The 21138-nt window shown below is 36.6% G+C and overlaps 2 protein-coding genes across 2 annotated transcripts; one reads left to right on the top strand and one right to left on the bottom strand.

Annotated features, from left to right (window-relative positions):
* Positions 1 to 1241: 1241 nt before the first annotated feature.
* LOC126497807 (olfactory receptor 5D18-like) lies at positions 1242 to 2204 on the bottom strand. The gene has a single exon (XM_050135977.1). The coding sequence runs from the start codon at positions 2202 to 2204 to the stop codon at positions 1242 to 1244; it is 963 nt and encodes a 320-aa protein (XP_049991934.1).
* A 15320-nt stretch (positions 2205 to 17524) lies between these two features.
* Positions 17525 to 18460, top strand: LOC126497733 (olfactory receptor 5L1-like). Its single transcript, XM_050135910.1, has one exon. The coding sequence runs from the start codon at positions 17525 to 17527 to the stop codon at positions 18458 to 18460; it is 936 nt and encodes a 311-aa protein (XP_049991867.1).
* The last annotated feature ends 2678 nt before the right edge of the window (positions 18461 to 21138 follow it).

Raw genomic sequence — 21138 nt, 5'->3', positions numbered from 1 at the left:
CACAAGACAAAATCCAAAGATAAAAATTTTTGGAGATAAAAATTTCTGAAAAGCACTCTCCTGAATTATTGGTGATATGAGTTCTTGGGAGGGGACAGTAGTGGCTTAAAATGTGTTCCTAATGCTGATCCACCATGTTCTAATTGACAGTTTCAAACCCATTTCTGGTTGACATAAGTGTATTACAAAGCAAATAGGTTTTTACACATTGTTCTCATGAAAATTCATATATAGATCATATCACATATATACAAAACACACAGAAAGTAATACTTCAGCACAATAGTATGTTTATTGAATGCCTCGGCACAGCATTGTGTTTGTAGTTCTTAGTTATATTCATCCGATTTCTAGAATAAATTATAATCTTAATATGATAGATTTACAAAATGCCACTCTTTCTTTTCATGGTGGCCAAATTAAAACAAGCAAACATACAAACAAAAAACCCAACAGCAATGAAAAAGACCAAGCTTCTTTAAAATGCTTAATTTTTTGTTCTTAGGTGCATATGCTATTTTCAGGGGGTGATTTCCTACATGCTATGGTTCCACGTGGAAGTCAGAGGACAGCTCAATAAAGCTAATTTTCTGCCTTCATATTTCCTTTGGGTCAGGAGATCAAACTCAGATAATCAGGATTACATTGCCAACATTTAACCCACTGAACCATCTCAGCAGCATTTTTTTTTCTTTGTAAAATTATAATAAAATAAAACTTTAAAATTCCCATATGCGTTTTCTATTTCCTTTCTTTCAAAATTGCTTGGGTACATTCTGTTTTCATTCTTTTTTTTTTTGCTTATTTTATTTTTTTTAGTTGTGTTTTTATTCTTATATACTGGCATCTACTTCAAAAACTAAAAATATTATTATTATTATTACATAATATTAGATTATGCCTTATCATAGTGGATATATCTACTTTTTCATCACACATGTTCTTTGAAAATCTCAAATATATGATGTCATATAGAACGGGATATGGAAAGTCTATTACATAAGTTGCTTTCATGATATATGTCTTTAATCTTTAAAATGTAATTATAAATTATAGTGCTATTTCAGTTTGGGGGTGGAATATTAATGACTAGTAGATTCTCTGCTTTATTTCCGAAAACTAAATGCAGAGAAAAGGGAATTCTATTTTTAAAATGCCCATTTCTTTTTAGTTTAAGAAGTTATTAATTTCAGTGTGATATTACACTTCAAGTTTCTAAAACTGCTTTACTAATTCCAGCATCAAAGTTCTCGAGATGAATTGAGGAAAATTATCAATTTAACCATCATTACTTTTCTAATTGTATCCTTCACATCTTTATTTCTCAGGCTGTAAATCAGGGGGTTGAGCATGGGGATCACCAGTGTATAAAACAAAGAGGCCACTTTGAATGTGAGCTTTGAGTTCTCTGATTTGGGCACAGAGTACAGAAAGAGGATGGTGCCATAGAAAATGGTGATGGTCGTCAGGTGGGAAGCACAGGTAGAGAAGGCTCTGCGGCGTCCACTGGATGAGTGCATCTTGAATATCGTGACAAGGATGAAGAAGTAGGACAGGAGGATGACGAGGAAACCGCTGACTGCATTCACAGTGGAGAGTGAGAACAGGAGGATTTGGTTAACGTGAGTGTCAGAGCATGAGAGGGCTATAAGTGAGGAGAACTCACAGAAGAAATGATCGATTGTGTTGACACCAACAAAGGATAATTGGACAGCAGAGCATGTCATCGTCAAGGAGCATGTCAGTCCCCATGCATATGAGGCCCCTACCAGACTGATGCAAAATTTCTGGGTCATGGTTACTGTGTAGAGCAGTGGAATGCAGATGGCCACAAAGCGATCATAGGCCATAACCAGTAGTAAAATGGATTCAGTTACAACAAACATAGCAAAGAAAAAGTATTGTACCATGCATTCTAAAAACGAAATGATTCTGTCTTTTGCAACAAGGTTCACCAGCATTTTGGGAGCAATGACAGAGGAATAGCAGAAATCCACAAAGGAGAGGTGGCTGAGGAAGAAGTACATGGGGGTGTGCAGTTTGGGGTTAATTCTGATGATGAGGATCATGCCGATGTTGCCTACCACCGTGATGCTGTAGATGCTGAGAAATACCAAGAACAGTAAGAGTTTGAGTTCCGGGTAATCTGAGAAGCCCAAGAGGGTGAATATGGCCCCACTGTTATTTCCATATGTCAATGGCATGGTTTCTCTTCTGTAGAATATAGGATTTACCCAAAAATAAAAATAAAATAGAGAATGAGGGAGCAGGGTGGGTTTTTTATGTCTATACAGCTGCAATATGTTATAATTCTTAGATTAAAAAGCAAATTACTCTTTGAACAGCTCAAATTTGAGTTGCTCAGAAAACGAAAGTTCACACATTTTAGAAATCCCAAAATTATTTGTTCAGCTTCTTAAAGGCAATACAATTACTAAGTTAAATTGTATGCCAGAATGGAAGTTTTAGTACTTATTGTTGCAATAACAGGGAATTGTATTACCTTTACCTTTAGTTAATATATACCTAATACAGTAGCCTCTCATTTACATTATATATATTCATAAACTATTAGCCCATATAATACAAATTTTCATAACCCTCTATACAATGATAATAATCTCAAATGTTTAAACAGAATTTATATCATATAATAATATATTTAATATGCATATATATGAAATACTATGTACATTTCTGTTATTCTGTATTGGATCTGAAAAGGATTGTGTATCTTACCCTGGGGAACTATTTTCTAAAATCAGCCTTAATAATTTTTACAGGGTTCTCAGTAGTCCTAATTGTCTGCTATGTTCAGCGAGTCCGGTTGTATCCCATGCTTTTTCAGACCCAGGCCAGCTGGCCTTGGTGAGTTCCCGATAGAACATCTGTCGGAGCCCATGTGGGTCCAACACAGACTTCCTAACTTGGCTGGAACGGAGTCGCGAGGAATAATCAGACACAACTTACACGGTCATCTTTCACAGGCAAGATCTCTCTCTAAAAAGATCTCTCCTTTATTCTCCAAACAGCTTATATATCTTCACATGAATAGAGCGGGAACACATTTGGCTATCACCTAGGCAAACAGGTGCATGGGCTCTGGTCACATCTGCATCTAGCAGTCAGGTAGGCCCTGAATTAGCATCTCTATAAGACAACCTCCAAATTGCAAAAGTAAGAAAGCCCCAAACATCCTGACCAGTTTCAGTCAACACCTCTTTTCAGGTAATCCATACTTTAACAAAAGAAGCTAGGAGCAAGACATTCTGGCTTTTGTTAAGGGCACAGACAGAGCTTTGTAATCAGCTCAAACCGGGGCAAAGGCTTATGTGGCATATCAGAATATGCGCCCACAAACATCCCCATTGTCTCAGTGGACAATGAGGACTACTGAGAAATCAAGAACAATGGCAATGGGTTTTTGATCCTACTGCACTTACTGGCTTTGTGGGAGCCTAGTCTGTTTGGATGTTCACCTTACTAGACCTGAATGGAGGTGGGTGGTCCTTGGATTTCTCACAGGGCAGGGAACTCTGACTGCTCTTTGGGCTGATGAGGGAGGGGGAGTTGATTGGTGAAGGGGGAGGGAAATGGGAGGTGGTGGCGGGGAAGAGACAGAAATCTTTAATAAATAAATAAATTAAAAAATAATTTTTACAGGGAATATATATATGTATTATTCTCTTTCTTTATCGCTTAAAGAATAGAAACATAGAATAGAGTATAAGAATATCAAGCTTTATGGAATGGGGGAGAAAGAGAGCAGTCTGCAGAGTACTTTACTAGTCAACATGTGGCCTTTTAGTTTATTTCAAAAAATGAAGTTAAAACAGCTATACATAGTAATAAGAGTTTGTAGCCACTGTACTGTGTACATATTTGTGACTAGCTTGCTAGCTATTTTAGATTTTGATTTTGCAAACCAAAATAGATGGTGTCTGCAGAACATTTCTGAGGTCATCCTGTGACTCTACACATATGTGTACATATATGTATGTGTGTGAGAGTTTGAGAGAGAGAAATGACAGAGACAAGAAGACAGAAAGGTGGAAACACAAACACACACAGAGACATACACACACATATTCACACACATATTTCTGTTCAAGATGTACTCCACTGATGTGAAAATACAGACAAATCTATGTACCTCTATCTACTGTACTCATGTGTAGATTCAAAGATGTTCATTCATTTAGCAAGCATTATATTTCTATTTGTACTTCTTGTCAAAATATTAACTTGTTTTAAAATAATCATACTTTCCTTGTAGATAAAGAAGACTTTAAACTATCAGGCATAATGAGAATAGCGTAGTTAAAACTAGGATATACTCCTACTTCATGTTCTGGCTTTGTGGGAGCCTAGCCAGTTTGGATGTCCACCTTCCTAGACCATGATGGAGCGGGGAGGACTTTGGACTTTCCACAGGGCAGGGAACCCTGACTGCCCCTCAGACTGGAGAGGGAGGGGGAGAGGAGTGGGGGGGAGGGGGTGAGGAGAGGGAGGAGGGGGAAAAGGGAGACGGGGAGGGAAATGGGAGGCGGGGAAGAGGCAGAAATCTTTTTTTTTTCAATAAAAAAATTATATTAAAAAAAAAAACCAAAAAAAAAAACTAGGATATACTGGAATACAGTATCAAGATAAGACACCGAGTTAAGATATAAGTGAATCTCTCACCTGTATATATATATATGTATATATATATATGAATATAGTATTTAAATATAAGAATATTTCATCTTGGTTGATGATGCCATACATAAAAATGACTTGTCATCATATCAAGTTATTTTCTGAAGAAAATTAAAATCTACCTTTCTTTTTCAGCCTCAAAGCAAATCTTTTGCAGGTCAAGGTGGATCTCTGTGAGTGGGAGTGACAAACACATTCTTTTATTTATTGTTTCAGCCTTAGAGACACAAACCCTGGAGACTAAACGTTGCTGATCTTTTACGGCAATTAAAATTAATTACTTTTACCTGATGTAATAGTTTTAAGATGACAGATATTTTAATTGAGTCATAAATTACATGTTTTATGAAGCATTGTATGGTATGCAGTATTCATACACAGCATACAATGAAAGGCAGAATAACTGGTAATTATAAAAATGCACACATTACCTTTTTAACACTGAGAACATACTAGAGGCTCTGCAGGAGTTACTGACTATAGTTATCAGCTGATGCTGCCCATACTTACCCTACTCTGCTACTCATGGTTAATAGTTAAATCTCTTATGTAATTCCAAATATAGCCTGTGTTCACCAAACATCCTTTCTCCAAACTTTCTTCCTTCAGCCTGCACAAGCTTTATTTACATGTAGGCTTTTCCTTAAGTGCCCATGTTATTTCATAGTAAGGTCTTCCGTTCTAATCACAATTTATAAAACAATAGACATTTTACAAATAAATGATAATCAATTATATAAATATACATGTTTTTAAAATCTATTTATCCGTCATGTGCTCCATGTTTTTGCAAATCATGCATTTATATAATACATAGCTGAATTCAGATTTGTGTTTTCAAATACCACATTCAGTCTCTTTGTGTTTATAGCTATGTACACATTATAGAGAAGAGGGAGACAGAGAAGTCTGTGGAGTACTTCACTAGGGAACCCAGGGACCTGAGGTTTATTCCAATAACTGAAGTTAAAACAGCTGTAAGTGATTATGAGCTAATAGCTGTTGTACTGAGGAGATGGACCTATCTAGATCTAGCCATTGTTGTCTTTTTGATGTTTTAAACCAAGGTAGATGATGTCTGAGGAACATTTATGAGGTTATCCTGTGGCCTTAACATACTTATACATATGAACACATGAGAGTGAGAGAGACAAGATAGAGTTAGACAGACAGAATTTTTTTTTATTGAAAAAATTTCTGCCTCCTCCCCGCCTCCCATTTTCCTCCCCCTTCCCCTACTCCTCTCCCCCCCCCCCGCTCCTTTCCCCCTCCCTCTCCAGTCTGAAGAGCAGTCAGAGTTCCCTGCCCTGTGGGAAGTCCAAGGTCCTCCCTGCTCCATCCAGGTTTAGGAAGGTGAGCATCCAAAGAGGCTAGGCTTCCAGAAAGCCAGTTCATGCAGTAGGATCAAAACCCAGTGTCACTGACCTTGGCTTCTCATCAGCCCTCATTGACTACCATGTTTAGAAAGTCTGGTTTTATCCCTGCTTGTTCAGTCCCAGGCCAGCTGGCCTTGGTGAGCTCCCATAACATCAGCCCCACTGTCACAGTGGGTGGGTGCACCCCTCGCAGTCCTGACTTCCTTGCTCATGTTCTCCCTCTTTCTGCTCCTCATTTGGACCTTGGGAGCTCAGTCCAGTGCTCCAGTGTGGGTCTCTGTCTCTATCTCCATCCATCACCAGATGAAGGTTGAGATACCATCTTACACCTGTCAGATTGGCTAAAATCAAAAACACCAATGATAGCTTTTGCTGGAGAGGTTGTGGAGTAAGGGGTACACTCATCCATTGCTGGTGGGAATACAAACTTGTGCAACCACTTTGGAAATCAGTGTGGCGATTTCTCAGGAAATTCAGGATCAACCTACCCCAGGACGGAGCAATACCACTCTTAGGAATATACCCAAGAGATGCCCTATCATATTACAAAAGCATTTGTTCAACTATTTTCATAGCACCATTATTTGTAATAGCCAGAACCTGGAAACAACCTAGATGCCCTTCAATAGAAGAATGGATGAAGAAAGTGTGGAATATATGCGTATTAGGGTACTACTCAGCGGTGAAAAACAATGACATCTTAAATTTTGCATGCAAATGGATGGAAATAAAAAACACTATCCTGAGTGAGGTAAGCCAGACCCAAAAAGATGAACATGGGATGTACTCGCTCATAATTACTTTCTAGCCATAAATAAAGGACATTGAGCCTATAATTTGTGATCCTAGAGAACCTAAATAAGAAGGTGAACCCAAGGAAAAACATATAGTCATCCTCCTGGATATTGGAAGTAGACAAGATTGCCGGGCAAATATTGGGAACTTGGGGATGGGGTGGGATGAAGGTAAGGGGAAATGGGGAGAGAAAAGTGAGAAGGGGAGGATGGGGGGAACTTGGGGGAATGGATTAGTTGGGATAAAGGAAGAGTGGATATGGGAGCAGAAAAGTATATATCCTAATTAGGGGAGCCATCTTAGGGTTGGCAAGAGACTTGACTCTAGAGGGACTCCCAGGTGTCCAGGAAGATGTCCCCAATTAGTTCCTTGGGAAGCTGAGGAAGAGGGAACCTGAAATGGCCCTATCCTATAGCCATACTGATGAATATCTTGCATATCACCAGAATTTTTTAAATTGTATGGACTTTCTGAATTCCTTATTTCTAGAGTTTTACACATATTTTCAGTGATGTCTATATTATTTGTCATTTGTATTAAGAGTTTATGAATAATTCTTTCTGAGATGAAGACTACTACAACCTAAACTATGTTTACAGACGTTCATAGACATCACCTGACAATAGGGGACTGTATCTTATTCTCACAGGTACATTGAACATTGCTTTAGACAAACAATATGACAACCATAAATTACATCTAAATCCCAAATTGATATTCAAATCATAGCATAGATTTTTATTGCCACAAGAGCATAAAAAGAAACTACTAAAATATTTATCAGAAATTTTATAGCTATTTGAAGATGAACAAAATATTATGGATGACCTTTTCAACTATAAAATTAATCAAAGATTCAAGGAAAAATCTATGGATATAAAACTAAAATATACTAACATATGAGACACACACAGAAAAATCTGCAACAAAAAAGATTGCCAAATACATATCTACATAAAATATGTTCATTATAAATTATTTAATGATATGAATTGAGGGACTAAAATACAAGAAAAACAGAATAAATGGAAAGAAACATCAGATTGCAAATAATCAAGATAAGGACAAAACTACCTTTTAAAGAAAAAAGATGCTTTATAAAGAATGTATTTCTCAACCCTTTCCAAAGAAGAACAGAAAGAATAAAGATAAAGAGAGAGATATTAAAATAAATATATAACTTATACAATAGTAAAAATCAATATTACATAGCATTTTATTAGTTATTTCAGAATTTCATACATGTAATACTACTTCTATTTTCCCTATTACACTTTTTTAAAGTTTATATTTTCTTCTTTCCCTTTTATTAAATATTGTTTCTTTCCTCATACCCCTTCCCACTTGAGCCATGTTTTCTGAACCTCCCCACCCCATATCCACTCCATCCCAACCCTAATTGTCCCCTGCCAGGGAGATTCATGTATCCACCCTAGTCCCTTCGTCTATGCCTGTCTTCTCTGAGTCTTTGGGTCATATCTTGATTATCATTTCTTTCATAGCTAATATTCAGATGTAAATGAATATATACCATATTTATCTTTCTGAATCTCAGTTTCCTCACTAAGAGTGGTTTTTTACAAGTTCTGTTGATTTGCCAATAAATTTCATGATGCCATTTTTTTAGGCAATTGGCTAATATTTCATTGCTTAATTATACAACTTTTTATTTATCCATTCTTCTGTTGATGGATACCTACATCATTTCCAATTTCTGGCTATTATAAATAGAGAAGCAATAAACATGGTTGTCCAAGTGTCCTTGTGGTAGGAGAAAGCATCATTTGGGTATATGCTAAAGAATGGTATAGCTGGATCTTGACATTGGTTGATTCCCATCTTTTTGAGGAACTACAATACTGTTGTAGTTCGGAGCCATGGGCTACATTCCTGGCATCCAGCTGCCCGCATGGCTAGCTTTATACCTGAAATAATTACACAGAAACTGTATTCTTTTAAATACTGCTTGGCCCATTAGTTCCAGCCTCTTATTGGTTAGCTTTTACATATTGATCTAACCCATTTCTAATAATCTATGTAGCCCACGAGGTGGCTTACCAGGGAAGATCTTAACCTGCGTCTGTCTGGAGTGGGAAAATCATGGTGACTGCCTGACTCGGCTTCTTTCTCCCAGCATTCTGTCTGTCTACTTTGCCTACCTAATTTTCTGTCCTATCAGGCCAATCAGTTTTCTTTATTAGTTAACCAATGAAAGCAACAGATAGACAGATGACCCACCTTCATCATTTCCCCTTTTTCTGTTTAAACAAAAAAGAAAGGCTTTAACTTTAACATAGTAAAATTACATATAACAAAACAGTTATCAAGCAAGAATTACAATTACAATATTTATATCTATTTTATCTTTTATCATAACTAAGGAAAACTATAACTATCTATCTATTCTTCAACTCCATATCAAACAGTCCAGAAAGATACAATATTACCTAAGCAAATAAGAAATAAGCAAACTCTCAAACTCTAGAAATGACAGAGACATCTCGCTGCCTGGACAGTCACCCAAAGTTCCTCTGTACCATTGGGGCATCCACCTTCGGCCTACAGGCCCATAGTTTCCAGCAGACATTTCCATGAAGCAGGAAAATTCCAAAGACAGTTTAGTCATTTTCTGCTGTGTCCTGCAGAATGTCTCACAGACTCTTTCATGGGTCAGGAACCCTGAATGACTATCTCACCTTTAGGCAAGTTTAGCAGTCCTTTCTCTGTGGGTTATTTGTGTCCAGCTTATGTAACAATCCAGGCAAGAGCAGTTTCTTGCCCAAATGGCTATCAAGCTCCATAAGGATCCTCTTTGATGCCCATCTTCCACTTAAAGTAGATTGGTGCTGCCAGGAGCAGATGTGTCTCATTGTCATGAAAAACCATAAGTTATTAAAACATTAAATGCCATATTCTTTAGTCTTTGAAAGATATGAAGAATGCTTATCTTACTGAACTATATCTCTATATATCTAGATAATCTAACTAACATGACTACAAGCTTTACTATTATCGATGATTATCCATTAACAACCTATTTTTCCTAATTATACATTACATTGTTAAATGAAATACACAATCACAATACCTTAATCAAGATGAGAAATATGCATATAATATAACAAAACTGACCTTAAAATCCATACCAATGCAAATTATTCATATCTATATCATATCCCCCTTTAAATGTAAAAGAACATTTATAAATAATATTTGGAAATATGGGCACAGGTTTTTCTCTCCAAACTGCTTCCTGCTGAATGGGGGCACTATTAATCAGATCGTTTAGGGTGTAACCTGTGTGTCAGGTTTATCTCAGTCTGCAGTTGAGCAAAGTAATTTTTGAGGGTGTTCACAGCAATCTTTCAGGAGGGCATGGTCTATCATACCATATTGGGATAGAAGCAATCCACAAGGTCTCATCCTCTGTGAAAACAAAAGAAGAAACTCTTTTCCAAAGCATCATATCCTTAGATCCAAATTCTGAATTCATAATTCCCTTATGAAATCCATTCTGGTTCTGCTTGGCAGCCCATATAATGAAATGTCTCTCTGTACTTAGCTCCTTTACAGTCAAAAATTTTAAAGAAAACACAATGTATATAATCCAGACTCTCTGTGAATTTTCCATTTTTACGTGGCTTATTTTTCTTTATTTCTTTTAATCTATAACTATCTGTACTCTGTCTCTTTAAAGACTTTACCCCCCTTTTTTAAAGGCATTAATTTATTCTCTCTATATTTTTTTCTCTCTCCCAAGCCTATGTCTGAATCTGTCCTGTTGTGAATCTGTAATTTTTTTTACTATCCAGGAGCATTTCTTAAAATGTTAAGCACTTCTTAGAAACTTAAGTTGCACCATGTAGGGGTAATATGGTACTGCCTGTTTACTGCCAGTCTAAAACTTAACTGCACCGTCGTTATGGTAATTATGATCGTTCCTGCCTGAGGTCAGCACAGTTCAGCATGGAGCAGCTGCTCCTGCCTCAGATCCATTTGGTGCCCCTGAGCTACGCACAGTTCCAGGCACACAGCAAGTCCACATTGGAGCCACAGTTAGCAGTTTAATTCTGAGACTGAGTGTGCAGCACAGAAACTCTCATCCAAGTTACAGCCAAATCTGACACGCAGAGCACTGCACAGTCTGAAAACACGTCTCTGTACGGCTGCAGGAATCCACCACGCTCTTCCACCTGCCTAAGCCTGATTCTGCCTTCTGCCCAGGTGCAGGCAGGGAGCGCTGAGCCATCAGAACAGTCTCAGAGCACTCTCCTTCCTATCCAGTCCTATAAAAGCCATTGAAATGCTTTAAAGCCAGAGTTTGCACTGGTGGCACAGCCTCAGAAAGCTGCGCTTTAAAATGACACAGCTTTTTTTCTACTACTGTTGCTGAATCAGGAAATCTTTCTATGGCATGTCCTAGCAAACAGCAAAGAGCTGTGTTAAACTCTCCCTCTCCCTTTTAAAAAAGCCCTCTCAGGTTTTTAAGTGGATTTAGTCCATCATGTTGGGTGCCACTCTGTTGTAGTTCGGAGCAGCGGGCTACATTCCTGGCATCCGGCTGCCCACATGGCTAGCTTTATACCCGAAATAATTACACAGAAACTGTATTCTTTTAAACACTGCTTGGCCCATTAGTTCCAGCCTCTTATTGGTTAGCTCTTACATATTGATCTAACCCATTTCTAATAATCTACGTAGCCCATGAGGTGTCTTACCAGGGAAGATCTTAACCTGCATCTGTCTGGAGTGGGAAAATCATGGTGACTGCCTGACTGACAAAATTTTCTTCAATTTATGTAGAAATCAAATGCCTAGATTACCATCTTCCATAATACCATTTTATTCTATTTTGTTTGTGTGCCAAACCCTAAAAACTCCAGGAGCACAATCAAAATGGTTTCTGTAGCTTACACACTGGTGATCCTCATGATGAATACCCCCATCCCACTATTCAACCATGGTCCTCTTAGTAATGTCAATAAATTCACTAAACTTGAGTTGAATAGTTTTATTTTGTCAGTCCTCAGTGCTCTCTCTTAGATGAATACATGTATACTCACTTTTTCCAGAATATGAAACAATGCGGGCTTATTTTCTAGCATACTTGTGTTAAAGATGATCATACTTTATACAAAAACAATATATCAAGGTGTCTTTCTGCTTTATAATAATCTTTACAGTGTCATTTTCATACTGATATTTGTAAATTTCTGTTTTTATTTGCTTTGAGACTATCTGGGCAATCAGAACATGTTTGAGGGTAGCCTTCTCTACATTACAAGTTTATAGTAAGAATAGGATATTTATCAAATAATGTCTTCACTCTCTCTACAGCCAGACAAATAATCCAGCAAGTTAAGTAGTATTAATTAGGTAGGGTTAGCTTCAAATGAGATAATGGAATACATACTACATAAAAGTGAAAGATGGGCATTGCTGAGAAGAAAGGAACAAGTGTGTTTATATAATAGGACACAAAAGGTTAAAGGAAAGAAATAAATAGAGAAAATATATTTGTAATTATATAACAAAGCCAACTACTTTGTATGCTCATCAATAGACATTAAATAAAATATAAAAATAGTTTATGAAATTGATATAGATAAGACACAGTGAGGACATGAGAAGAAATTTAGTGTAGAATATTAGAATAAATTCAAGAGTGAAAAAGGACTAAATAAATAGAAGAATATACAACAGAATATAATTAAGAAGGCATCAAAATGGGTTTAAGACTTTTGCCCAATTTATGCATTAACAAACATAAGGGATTAATAATGGAGAAACCATAAAGAAGTGGAAAGAGCAGGTCTAAATTTTTTAATCTCCATTATTAAATAAATCCATTGCTACACTATAAAATAAAACTATCAGAAAGAAAACCCATAGCAAAAATACAATAAAGAGGTGGATTTATATGATGCATTTGAGTACTGATTGCTGCCCTCTCTGAAGAGTGGATGGGGGTGAGGGGGGGAAAGGTAGAAGAAATGGGAGGAGGGGAGGGAATGGGAATTGAATTGGTATGGAAAATGAGAAAAGTTGTGGTTTTATTTTATTTTTATTGATATTTATTGAGTGCTACATTTTTCTCTGTTCCCTCTCTGCCTCTGCCCTCCCCGCTTCAACCATTCCCCAAGGTCTTCTTACTCCCAATTTACTCAGGTTAATTTGTCTTTTTCTGCTTTCTGCTTCCCATGTTGATTAGATCTATTTAAGCTTCTCTTAGTGTCTGCATTGTTGCCTTATACTCAGACACAGAAAGACAATTATCACATCTACTTACTCATAGATAGTTTTAAACATAAAGCAAAGAAATCCAGCCTACAAATCACAATCCCGGAGAAAAGTTATTTTTTTTTTAAGAAATACATTGTTAAAAATGTACAAACCACTTGAAGCATTTTGACTAAATCAGTAAAAATTAGTTTAAAATATGATTGTGTAATTTTCTCCAAAAAAAAGAGATACCAAGTATTTTTAAAAGAATAAGCAATCCACAATCCCAGAGAACTTAGACAAAAATGAGGGCACTAAGAGAAACTTACATAGTTCTAATCTACATGGGAAGTAGAAAAAGACAATTTTTTTCTGAGTCAGTTGGGTGCATGGGGACCTTGGTGGAGGGTTTAAGAAGGGAGGGGAGAGGCAGGGAGTGGAGTAGAGAAAAATGTAGAGCACAATAAAAATCAATAAAAAAAGAATAAATCAAGTCCTATAATATTCTTTATATCTTTAGATATAATGTCATAAGGATTCCAAAACCCTCTTATGTGAGGCATCTGCTAGGATGCTGTATATCATAACTCCCAGGGCTACCCTACATACATGCCCTTTCCATTTTGCTATTGTGGAACTCTGTCCTTCAAGAAGTACACTATAGTGTGACATTATCTGTAATGTTAACTAAAAACAAATGGGAGGGAACTATATTTCCATCAACTATGTTATATCATATTTCAATATATTACTTCACAAACAAAAATATGCATAAAGTAAAATTATATTATATAAAATGAATGTACTAAAGAGAAAGAAGAAAGACACAGGTTTGAATTGTCTTGATGAAAAAAAAAAGCCAAGGTTAATGGGAAACCCTCAAGTAATTCTCATGCGTTAGGCTTTGAGCCTTTACTCTTGATTTTTCATTCAAATGGTTTAAACAGATGACAATAGACAAAGGAAATTCTGTGTGCCTAAAAAATAAGAGAAAAGATAAATCATAAATATACAGAATATAAAAGGACACTGAAAATTTCTTCCATAAGAAATTTTCATATTAGTTTGAGGCAATTATATGTAGACTATGGAGAATTGAAAATTACTTTATTCTCATTACACTCATAAAACTTTGGGATATTTTGGTGAATCTATATGCACACAGACTACTTTGAACACACATTTTTGAAGTCACTTTTGTATATTTAGGAAAAGAACAAATGTAAGTAGAGAGAGGTATCAGTGTTGTGGACTCCATGAAAGCACGTGAAGTCTGCTCTCCCAGTATCATTTCAGCAGCTGTGCTAAAAACTAAAAAGACTAATACAGATGACCAAGTATTGCTCAATAAAAAATTAAAATAATAATAAAAAAGACTTAGAGTTTCTTCTAACAGAGATCACATTATTTTTAGCTAAGGGTAGGCTTCATCTGCTTACGTTTTAGTCACCTATCTCTAAAGGAGACATTGAAATGTTGAACTCATTCAGTTTTATAAACTTGGATTATGACAATAGTTTATATAAGTTTATTATGTAAGAAGGACTCGGCAGTATTCATCACATCTCTCTGCTCTTTGGGGAAACTCTTTGGTGACTTGTCACCCTTTATTGTATGTGTAGGGGACTGGTCAAACATGGCAAACATATCTTATGTCACCTATTCACATATTACACAGAGGTAATGCTCAGGAGTAGCCTTCATTGTTTATCAAGTAGCTTGGTGCACGCCTTTAATCTCAGCACTTAGGAGGAAAAGGCAGGCATATCTCTACACGTTTGCAGCCAGTCTGGTCTACCTGACTACAGGACAGGCTTCAAAAGCTATAGAGAAACCCTGTCTCTAAACCACTGCCCCCCCCAAAAAAAGAAAGAAACTTGAATTAAATTATGCTAACTTATGATACACTGGTCTACACTGGTTAATTTCCCCATTTTATATCTCGTTATACTAATAATTGAATCTCAAGAGGGACTGATTTCCTTGCTGTCACAATGATATTCCACAGAGATTGGTGCTTTGGAGATACACACATATAAAAAGTGTAGCATTTTCTGTAGTAGCAGAATATCACCAGGAGCAGAAGGTGGCATGTAAAGTATGCTTGACAGGTTAGTTGGCTGAATCTATATAAATGCCACATTCTGTGGTGGAATACACTAAAATAATAGTGTATGAGATTTAAAAGGTTAATTATCTTCCTCACTGTATAATTGTACCATTATAACATATAAAAATGGTTTACGTTTTGATTTTTTTGTTTTGTTGCTGTTGTTTTGTCTGAGACAGAGATTCTTTGTGTAACAGTCCCAGTTGTCAAGGAACTCCCTTTATGTACCAGGCTGGTCTGAAACTTGCAAAGTTTTGGTGGTCTCTGCCTCCAAATTACTGGAGTTAAAGGAGGACAACAGAACTCTAAACTTTTTGATACTTTGAGTTTTATACCTTGATTCTAGAGCATTCATTAGTACATACCATGCTATGAAAATGCAAGTAGGAGGATATACTCCATCCTTGGTAAGAGAATAAATCACAGAGAATGCTGTTTGCTCTGCTTAAAGACGTAGGACAGCTGCTGGTCTGAGAGGGAAACAATGTAAAAAATGGATGAAAGTGGCTTCTTGTTTCTTTGTCATTTAATTTATTTCTCACTCTTGGGAACCTCACCCATTCCATATGGTAGATGCTGTATAGTGATTTTCTCCCAGTCAATCAAACACTGGGAGTAGCAGTAAATAACCTTCAGCACGGTTCATGCAGGAGAGGAGACATAAGAACCATGTCTGAAGTAGAAGAGATGATTTATTTCAGTTTTAGGAAAGATATTTGATATGTCACTTTTATGCATTTTTTTCTAGTTCTAGGCCGAGGGACAGTTTTGTCTAGATCATACTTTGTGTAATGTATCTAGTGAAATCTAAAGTAAATGAGGAAATCAGTAGCCTTTTCCATTAGGCGTTACCAGACTCCCTTCCTGCTGTGACAGCAGAAACTCTCCATGGGCACTGAGAGATACCCTCTTGTGTCACATTCCTTACTAGTAAAGAAGCAGTGCTTTTAGGAAATCAGAAAGATATTCTTTCATCATTAGCCCTTTTAATGGCAAAGCATTTTTAAAATTATGTTTCCTTGAGGAATGAATCCCCGCCAAAGCAGAACAATGGCATGTGTTCACAATTAGACATGTTAATGAATATACCTTCATGTTTTATAAATCAGATGATAAATTGAAAAAAGCTTGTTTCTGTTGTTCTCTATATTCTTTCCTCCACAAATGTGTTATTGGTACCTCAAGGATATTTCTATCAGGATCAGGGCAAGTGCACATGAAGGGACTTTCTACATATTTGAACTTCAAGTTCTTAAATAATCCCAACTTTCTACACAGCTATAGCCTGCAAGTTTTCTTTAGAATCTGATCATGTTATAAATCCTTTACCGAATCATAATATGAATAAAATTATTTATGTTCAAAGGCAAAACCAAATCATATAGTTTATGTGTACAGTGTTTATTCTATATCCATTAAGTTTTTAACTTTTTTCCATTCTCTCCTACTCTGTGCAATTTTATTAAACTAGTTTATCAAATTAAGTGATATGTTTTTTCATATCTAACAAATTTTTCTAATCATCCTCAATTCATCTTGATTTATAAATTATAATAGCTCAAATAACTTACATTTATCAGCTACCAATTGTCTTATGGACATGCTCTACATCTTTAATTAGTTTTCTCAAAATATTTGATGCAACATATTTGTTTTTAAAAGGTATTTAATTAAAAAGCTGAAGTGTCATGAATATAAAAAGGAAGTTGGCACACAAGAATATTTATTCCATGAACTACGGATTGAAATAAATCCTAAAATTAACCAAATCAGAGTAATTAGTTCACAAAGACAACTGATAACTTAGAAACTAAGCCTGTTCTTTTATTTTAAAACAGTTTAGGAAAGCCAATAACTCATGACATCAGTTATTTAAATTTTTCTGGAGAAAGTGGAGGCTAGCTCCAAACGTAGACCTCATTTCCCAGGGTCCTGGTGTCTAAAAGATTGGCTGATGAGAATTCAGGGTGAATGGAAACTGAATTTTTGAGAAAAACATGTGAACTAACAAGTAATAATTAATATTTCTTTTTAATTTAAGGTCATAACTACAATTTGAAAAAAAAGTTAATAAGATAATCAAGTATAATGCACAGCTTCTAATTTTGCTTTGATTGCTGAATTAAACTCTTGACTTTAAGAACTTCTATTATCAAGGCCTTAGTCAAGGCAAAATACAGATAAACATTTTCTTATATCTTTACAGATATTTACTACAACTCCGCATCCAGAATCTGTTTCTAGGAGAGAGGTTAAACTACATTTTAAAGCACACATAAAGAATAATATAGTTCTTGTCTCCACCCAATTTTAAATGTAACACATGGTTGAGGGAAACTGCACCTCTGTGGCACAATTCATTCTCCAGGGATTTTCAGATGTCCCTGAGTTGAGTGCTGTCCTGTCTCTGGTGTTTCTTCTCATTTATGGTGTCACTGTCTTGGCCAACCTGGGCATGACTGCCTTGATTCAGGTCAGCTCTCAACTGCACACCCCCATGTACTTCTTCCTCAGCCATCTGTCCTTTGTGGATTTCTGCTACTCCTCCATCATTGTGCCTAAAATGCTGGCTAACATCTTCAATAAGGACAAAGCCATATCGTTCCAAGCATGTATGGTCCAGTTCTATCTGTTTTGCACGTGTGTAGTCACCGAAGTCTTCTTGCTGGCTGTGATGGCCTATGACCGCTTTGTGGCCATTTGTAATCCACTACTCTACATGGTCATCATGTCCCCAAAACTCCGCATGGTACTGGTGTCTGGCTGCTACCTCTGTGCATCAGTGTGTTCTCTCATTCACTTGTGCTTAGCCCTTGAGATCCCGGCATTTAGTTCAAATGTCATCGACCACTTCTTCTGTGATCTGCCTCCTCTCTTAAGTCTGGCTTGCTCTGATGTCACTGTTAATAAGGTGCTGCTGTTTGTTGTAGCCACCTTCAATGAGAGCTTTAGTATTGTGATTATCTTCACCTCCTACTTGTTTATTCTCATCACCATCCTAAGAATGCGCTCTGCAGAGGGGAGACGTAAAGCCTTCTCTACCTGTGCCTCCCATCTCACAGCCATCACCATCTTCCATGGAACAATTCTTTCCATCTATTGTCCGTCCACTTCAGAAAACAGTGGGGATGCCAACAAAGTGGCCACAGTGTTCTACACTGTAGTGATTCCTATGCTGAATCCCTTGATCTACAGCCTGCGAAACAAGGACGTGAAAGGTGCTCTCAGAAAAGTTGTAAACTCTAAGATATATTCCTAATGAACATTGTATTGTCAGTGTGCAGAATTCTCTGGTAGATATTGGCAGAGAGATTAATAGATGAAACAAGGTTTTGCTACAAACTGAAGATACAAGGCATTTCAGAGTGACTTTTTCTTTTGTGGTTTTCTTTTTCTATTTGTGACTCTTAAATTACAGGCAAACATTTAAAAATACCACAATTGCTTTTAGACTATTGGAAAATATGCAGCTAATGGAAAATATGCAGATTTATAAAGAAAAAATTGTATTATTGGATAATGCAAATAATTTTTTTCAATTTTATTGATGTGTGTGACTCTGTATGTGATCTGTAAATATGAACGTAGTGTTTACAGAGAACAAAACAATCTTAGTCTTCTGAGACACCTGATGTGTGTCCTCATTATGGTTCTCAGGACATCTAAAAGATAAGAAAGGCATTGTAACTGCTGCGTCAGCTCAACAGTCTGTTTACAGGGCATAAAACATGCATAAGAAACCTTGAATTTCTAGAAAATAAATGCTTCCAGCTCATTTTCATTATGTCTATTAAATACTGTCATTGTGGAGAAATTTAGTAGAATGTCTCTTCATTGTTTTATATCTAATTCTGTGCTCATGCTAACACTGCTGCTGGTGAAGTAATTGACATCACCTCAGTTCTTACTCTATTCGTATATACACATACAGCTTCCGTTCCATTAAAGTTGTTCTTTGTTGATTGCATACACAGAAACATCACACACACACACACACACACACACACACACACACACACACACATTGCTTTCTCATCACTGTCAACCCATTTGGTGCAAGTTCTTTGGTCCTTATACTACCTTCTTGCTACATATCTCTTTATATGTTCATGATTTTTTTTAAAGGTAACAAAGAATTTATATTAATGTTTCCCCAGAGAATATATACAAACAACCAATAAGCACCTGGGGAAAGATGGGCAACATTATCCATCACTGGTACATACAATTCAAAGCTACTGTCAGATAATACATTAGAGCCTCTGGGTGGGATATTGTATTAGATCCACTGGCTTCTGGGAAGTGCATAATCCTTCACGTAGGGTAACTCCAATTAAAGTCTATTATATGGAAATATATCTAGGAAGTTCATAACATAGCTGGTTTCATAAGAAGTTTTCAAATGTCCTTAAGCATTAATTATCTCTCCCTCACCACCTCCACTGCTCCACCCTTTCATCTCCCAACTTAAACCTCCCTCCTCATTGTTGCCATTTTCTTCTTCATGTCACTTGCGAGCGCAAGTTTTAGAGTATATTAAAACCTACTGACATATACTTTAAAAGATTAATTTTAAAAAATGTGAAATAAAAATCATTTAAACAAATAATAAGTGAATAAAAAATTAATTTAGAAAATTACAAAAGTGGACTGGCACAATTCAACAATATGACTACGGACCATTCCTAAAGATCACAGGTAAAATACGAAGTTTAAATTTGACATATTCCATTGTTCTGATTTACAAGAACTTTGGGTTGTTCAGAGGAGAGGATATCATATTGAGTATGTTTCATTGGATCTAATGATCGTAATCCTGTAAGAGACATATATACACTTCCTCCCAAATTCATACAATAAAATTTGAGGCACAAAGATTTAAGTCGTCTGCTCGAGGTGACTGAAGGCCAGTCCTCAGCTGTCAACCAGAGAAGTTTAAACATAAACTCCACAGCATTTATGTGCTCTAACTCATAGGATAATGCATGCTGTTATTGCCATCTGCTCTAGTTTTCTGTTTCCTTCCTCATTTCCAAAAATACATGGTCTCACTCCATTTTACAGATTAGGAATTAAGTTCTTAGGAACAGAAGTAAATGCCCAAAGATAACTGTGTACACTATTTGGACTTGTTAAGTCTGCTCAGAAGAAGCACAGGATAGTTTTTGAAGGATAAGCTTAAGAAAGCAGCTGCTAAGAAGTCCTATAATGCTGCTTCATCAGAAATTTTAATTAATACATTTCACCATGTACCATTTATTAGGCCATTTTGTTTATAGAACCTAAGGTCTACACATATGGAATCCTGGAAAAGGTAAAACCTCAGGTATGAGCTCAAATCCATGATCACCAGCTTGGGTGGGTGTGGGAAGACAAGCTGCATACACGGGGTCCAAGATGGATAATGTACATTCATCAGGACTCAGAACCGCAAACCAGAAAGGGAGATTGTCACTGTGTAGAAATTACATCTCAAGAGCCTGACATTGAAAGTCAGCTGATGGTGGCAGCTGGAGCGGTGGCTCAGCAGTTAAGAACATAGGCTACCCTTCCAGAGGACCTGGGTTTAATATCCAACACCCAAATGGTGTAACACAACTTTCTGTAATTCTGATCTCACTGGATTTGATACCCTCTTCTGAACCATTCAGGTAAAACTGCTATATCCATAAAAATATTTCTTTTAAGTAAAAAAAGGAGAGTCAGTTGGATTGGTGGTATCCTAGGGTCACCTGTGGTTTAGAGATGAAGTCATATTCATAACCCAGGTTGGCTACCACAATTAAGTTCTACAAAGCCTAGTCCCCACTACCACGTAAATGTCTCCCTCAAAACACTGTAGAACATCTCCTCTTATCTGCACACAAACACTTATTACCATATGCCAGGGTTTTGGCATGAAAATCTGCCATCTGATTCTTATTTTCCCAGGGAATA

The sequence above is a fragment of the Alexandromys fortis genome, unplaced genomic scaffold (assembly GCF_014885135.2).
Source record: "Alexandromys fortis isolate MF-2015 unplaced genomic scaffold, M_Fortis_MF-2015_v1.1 scaffold_23, whole genome shotgun sequence".
Taxonomy (NCBI): Eukaryota; Metazoa; Chordata; class Mammalia; order Rodentia; family Cricetidae; genus Alexandromys; species Alexandromys fortis.
The sequence above is the reverse complement of the archived record's forward strand: the minus strand, read 5'-3'. Positions and strand labels throughout refer to the sequence as shown.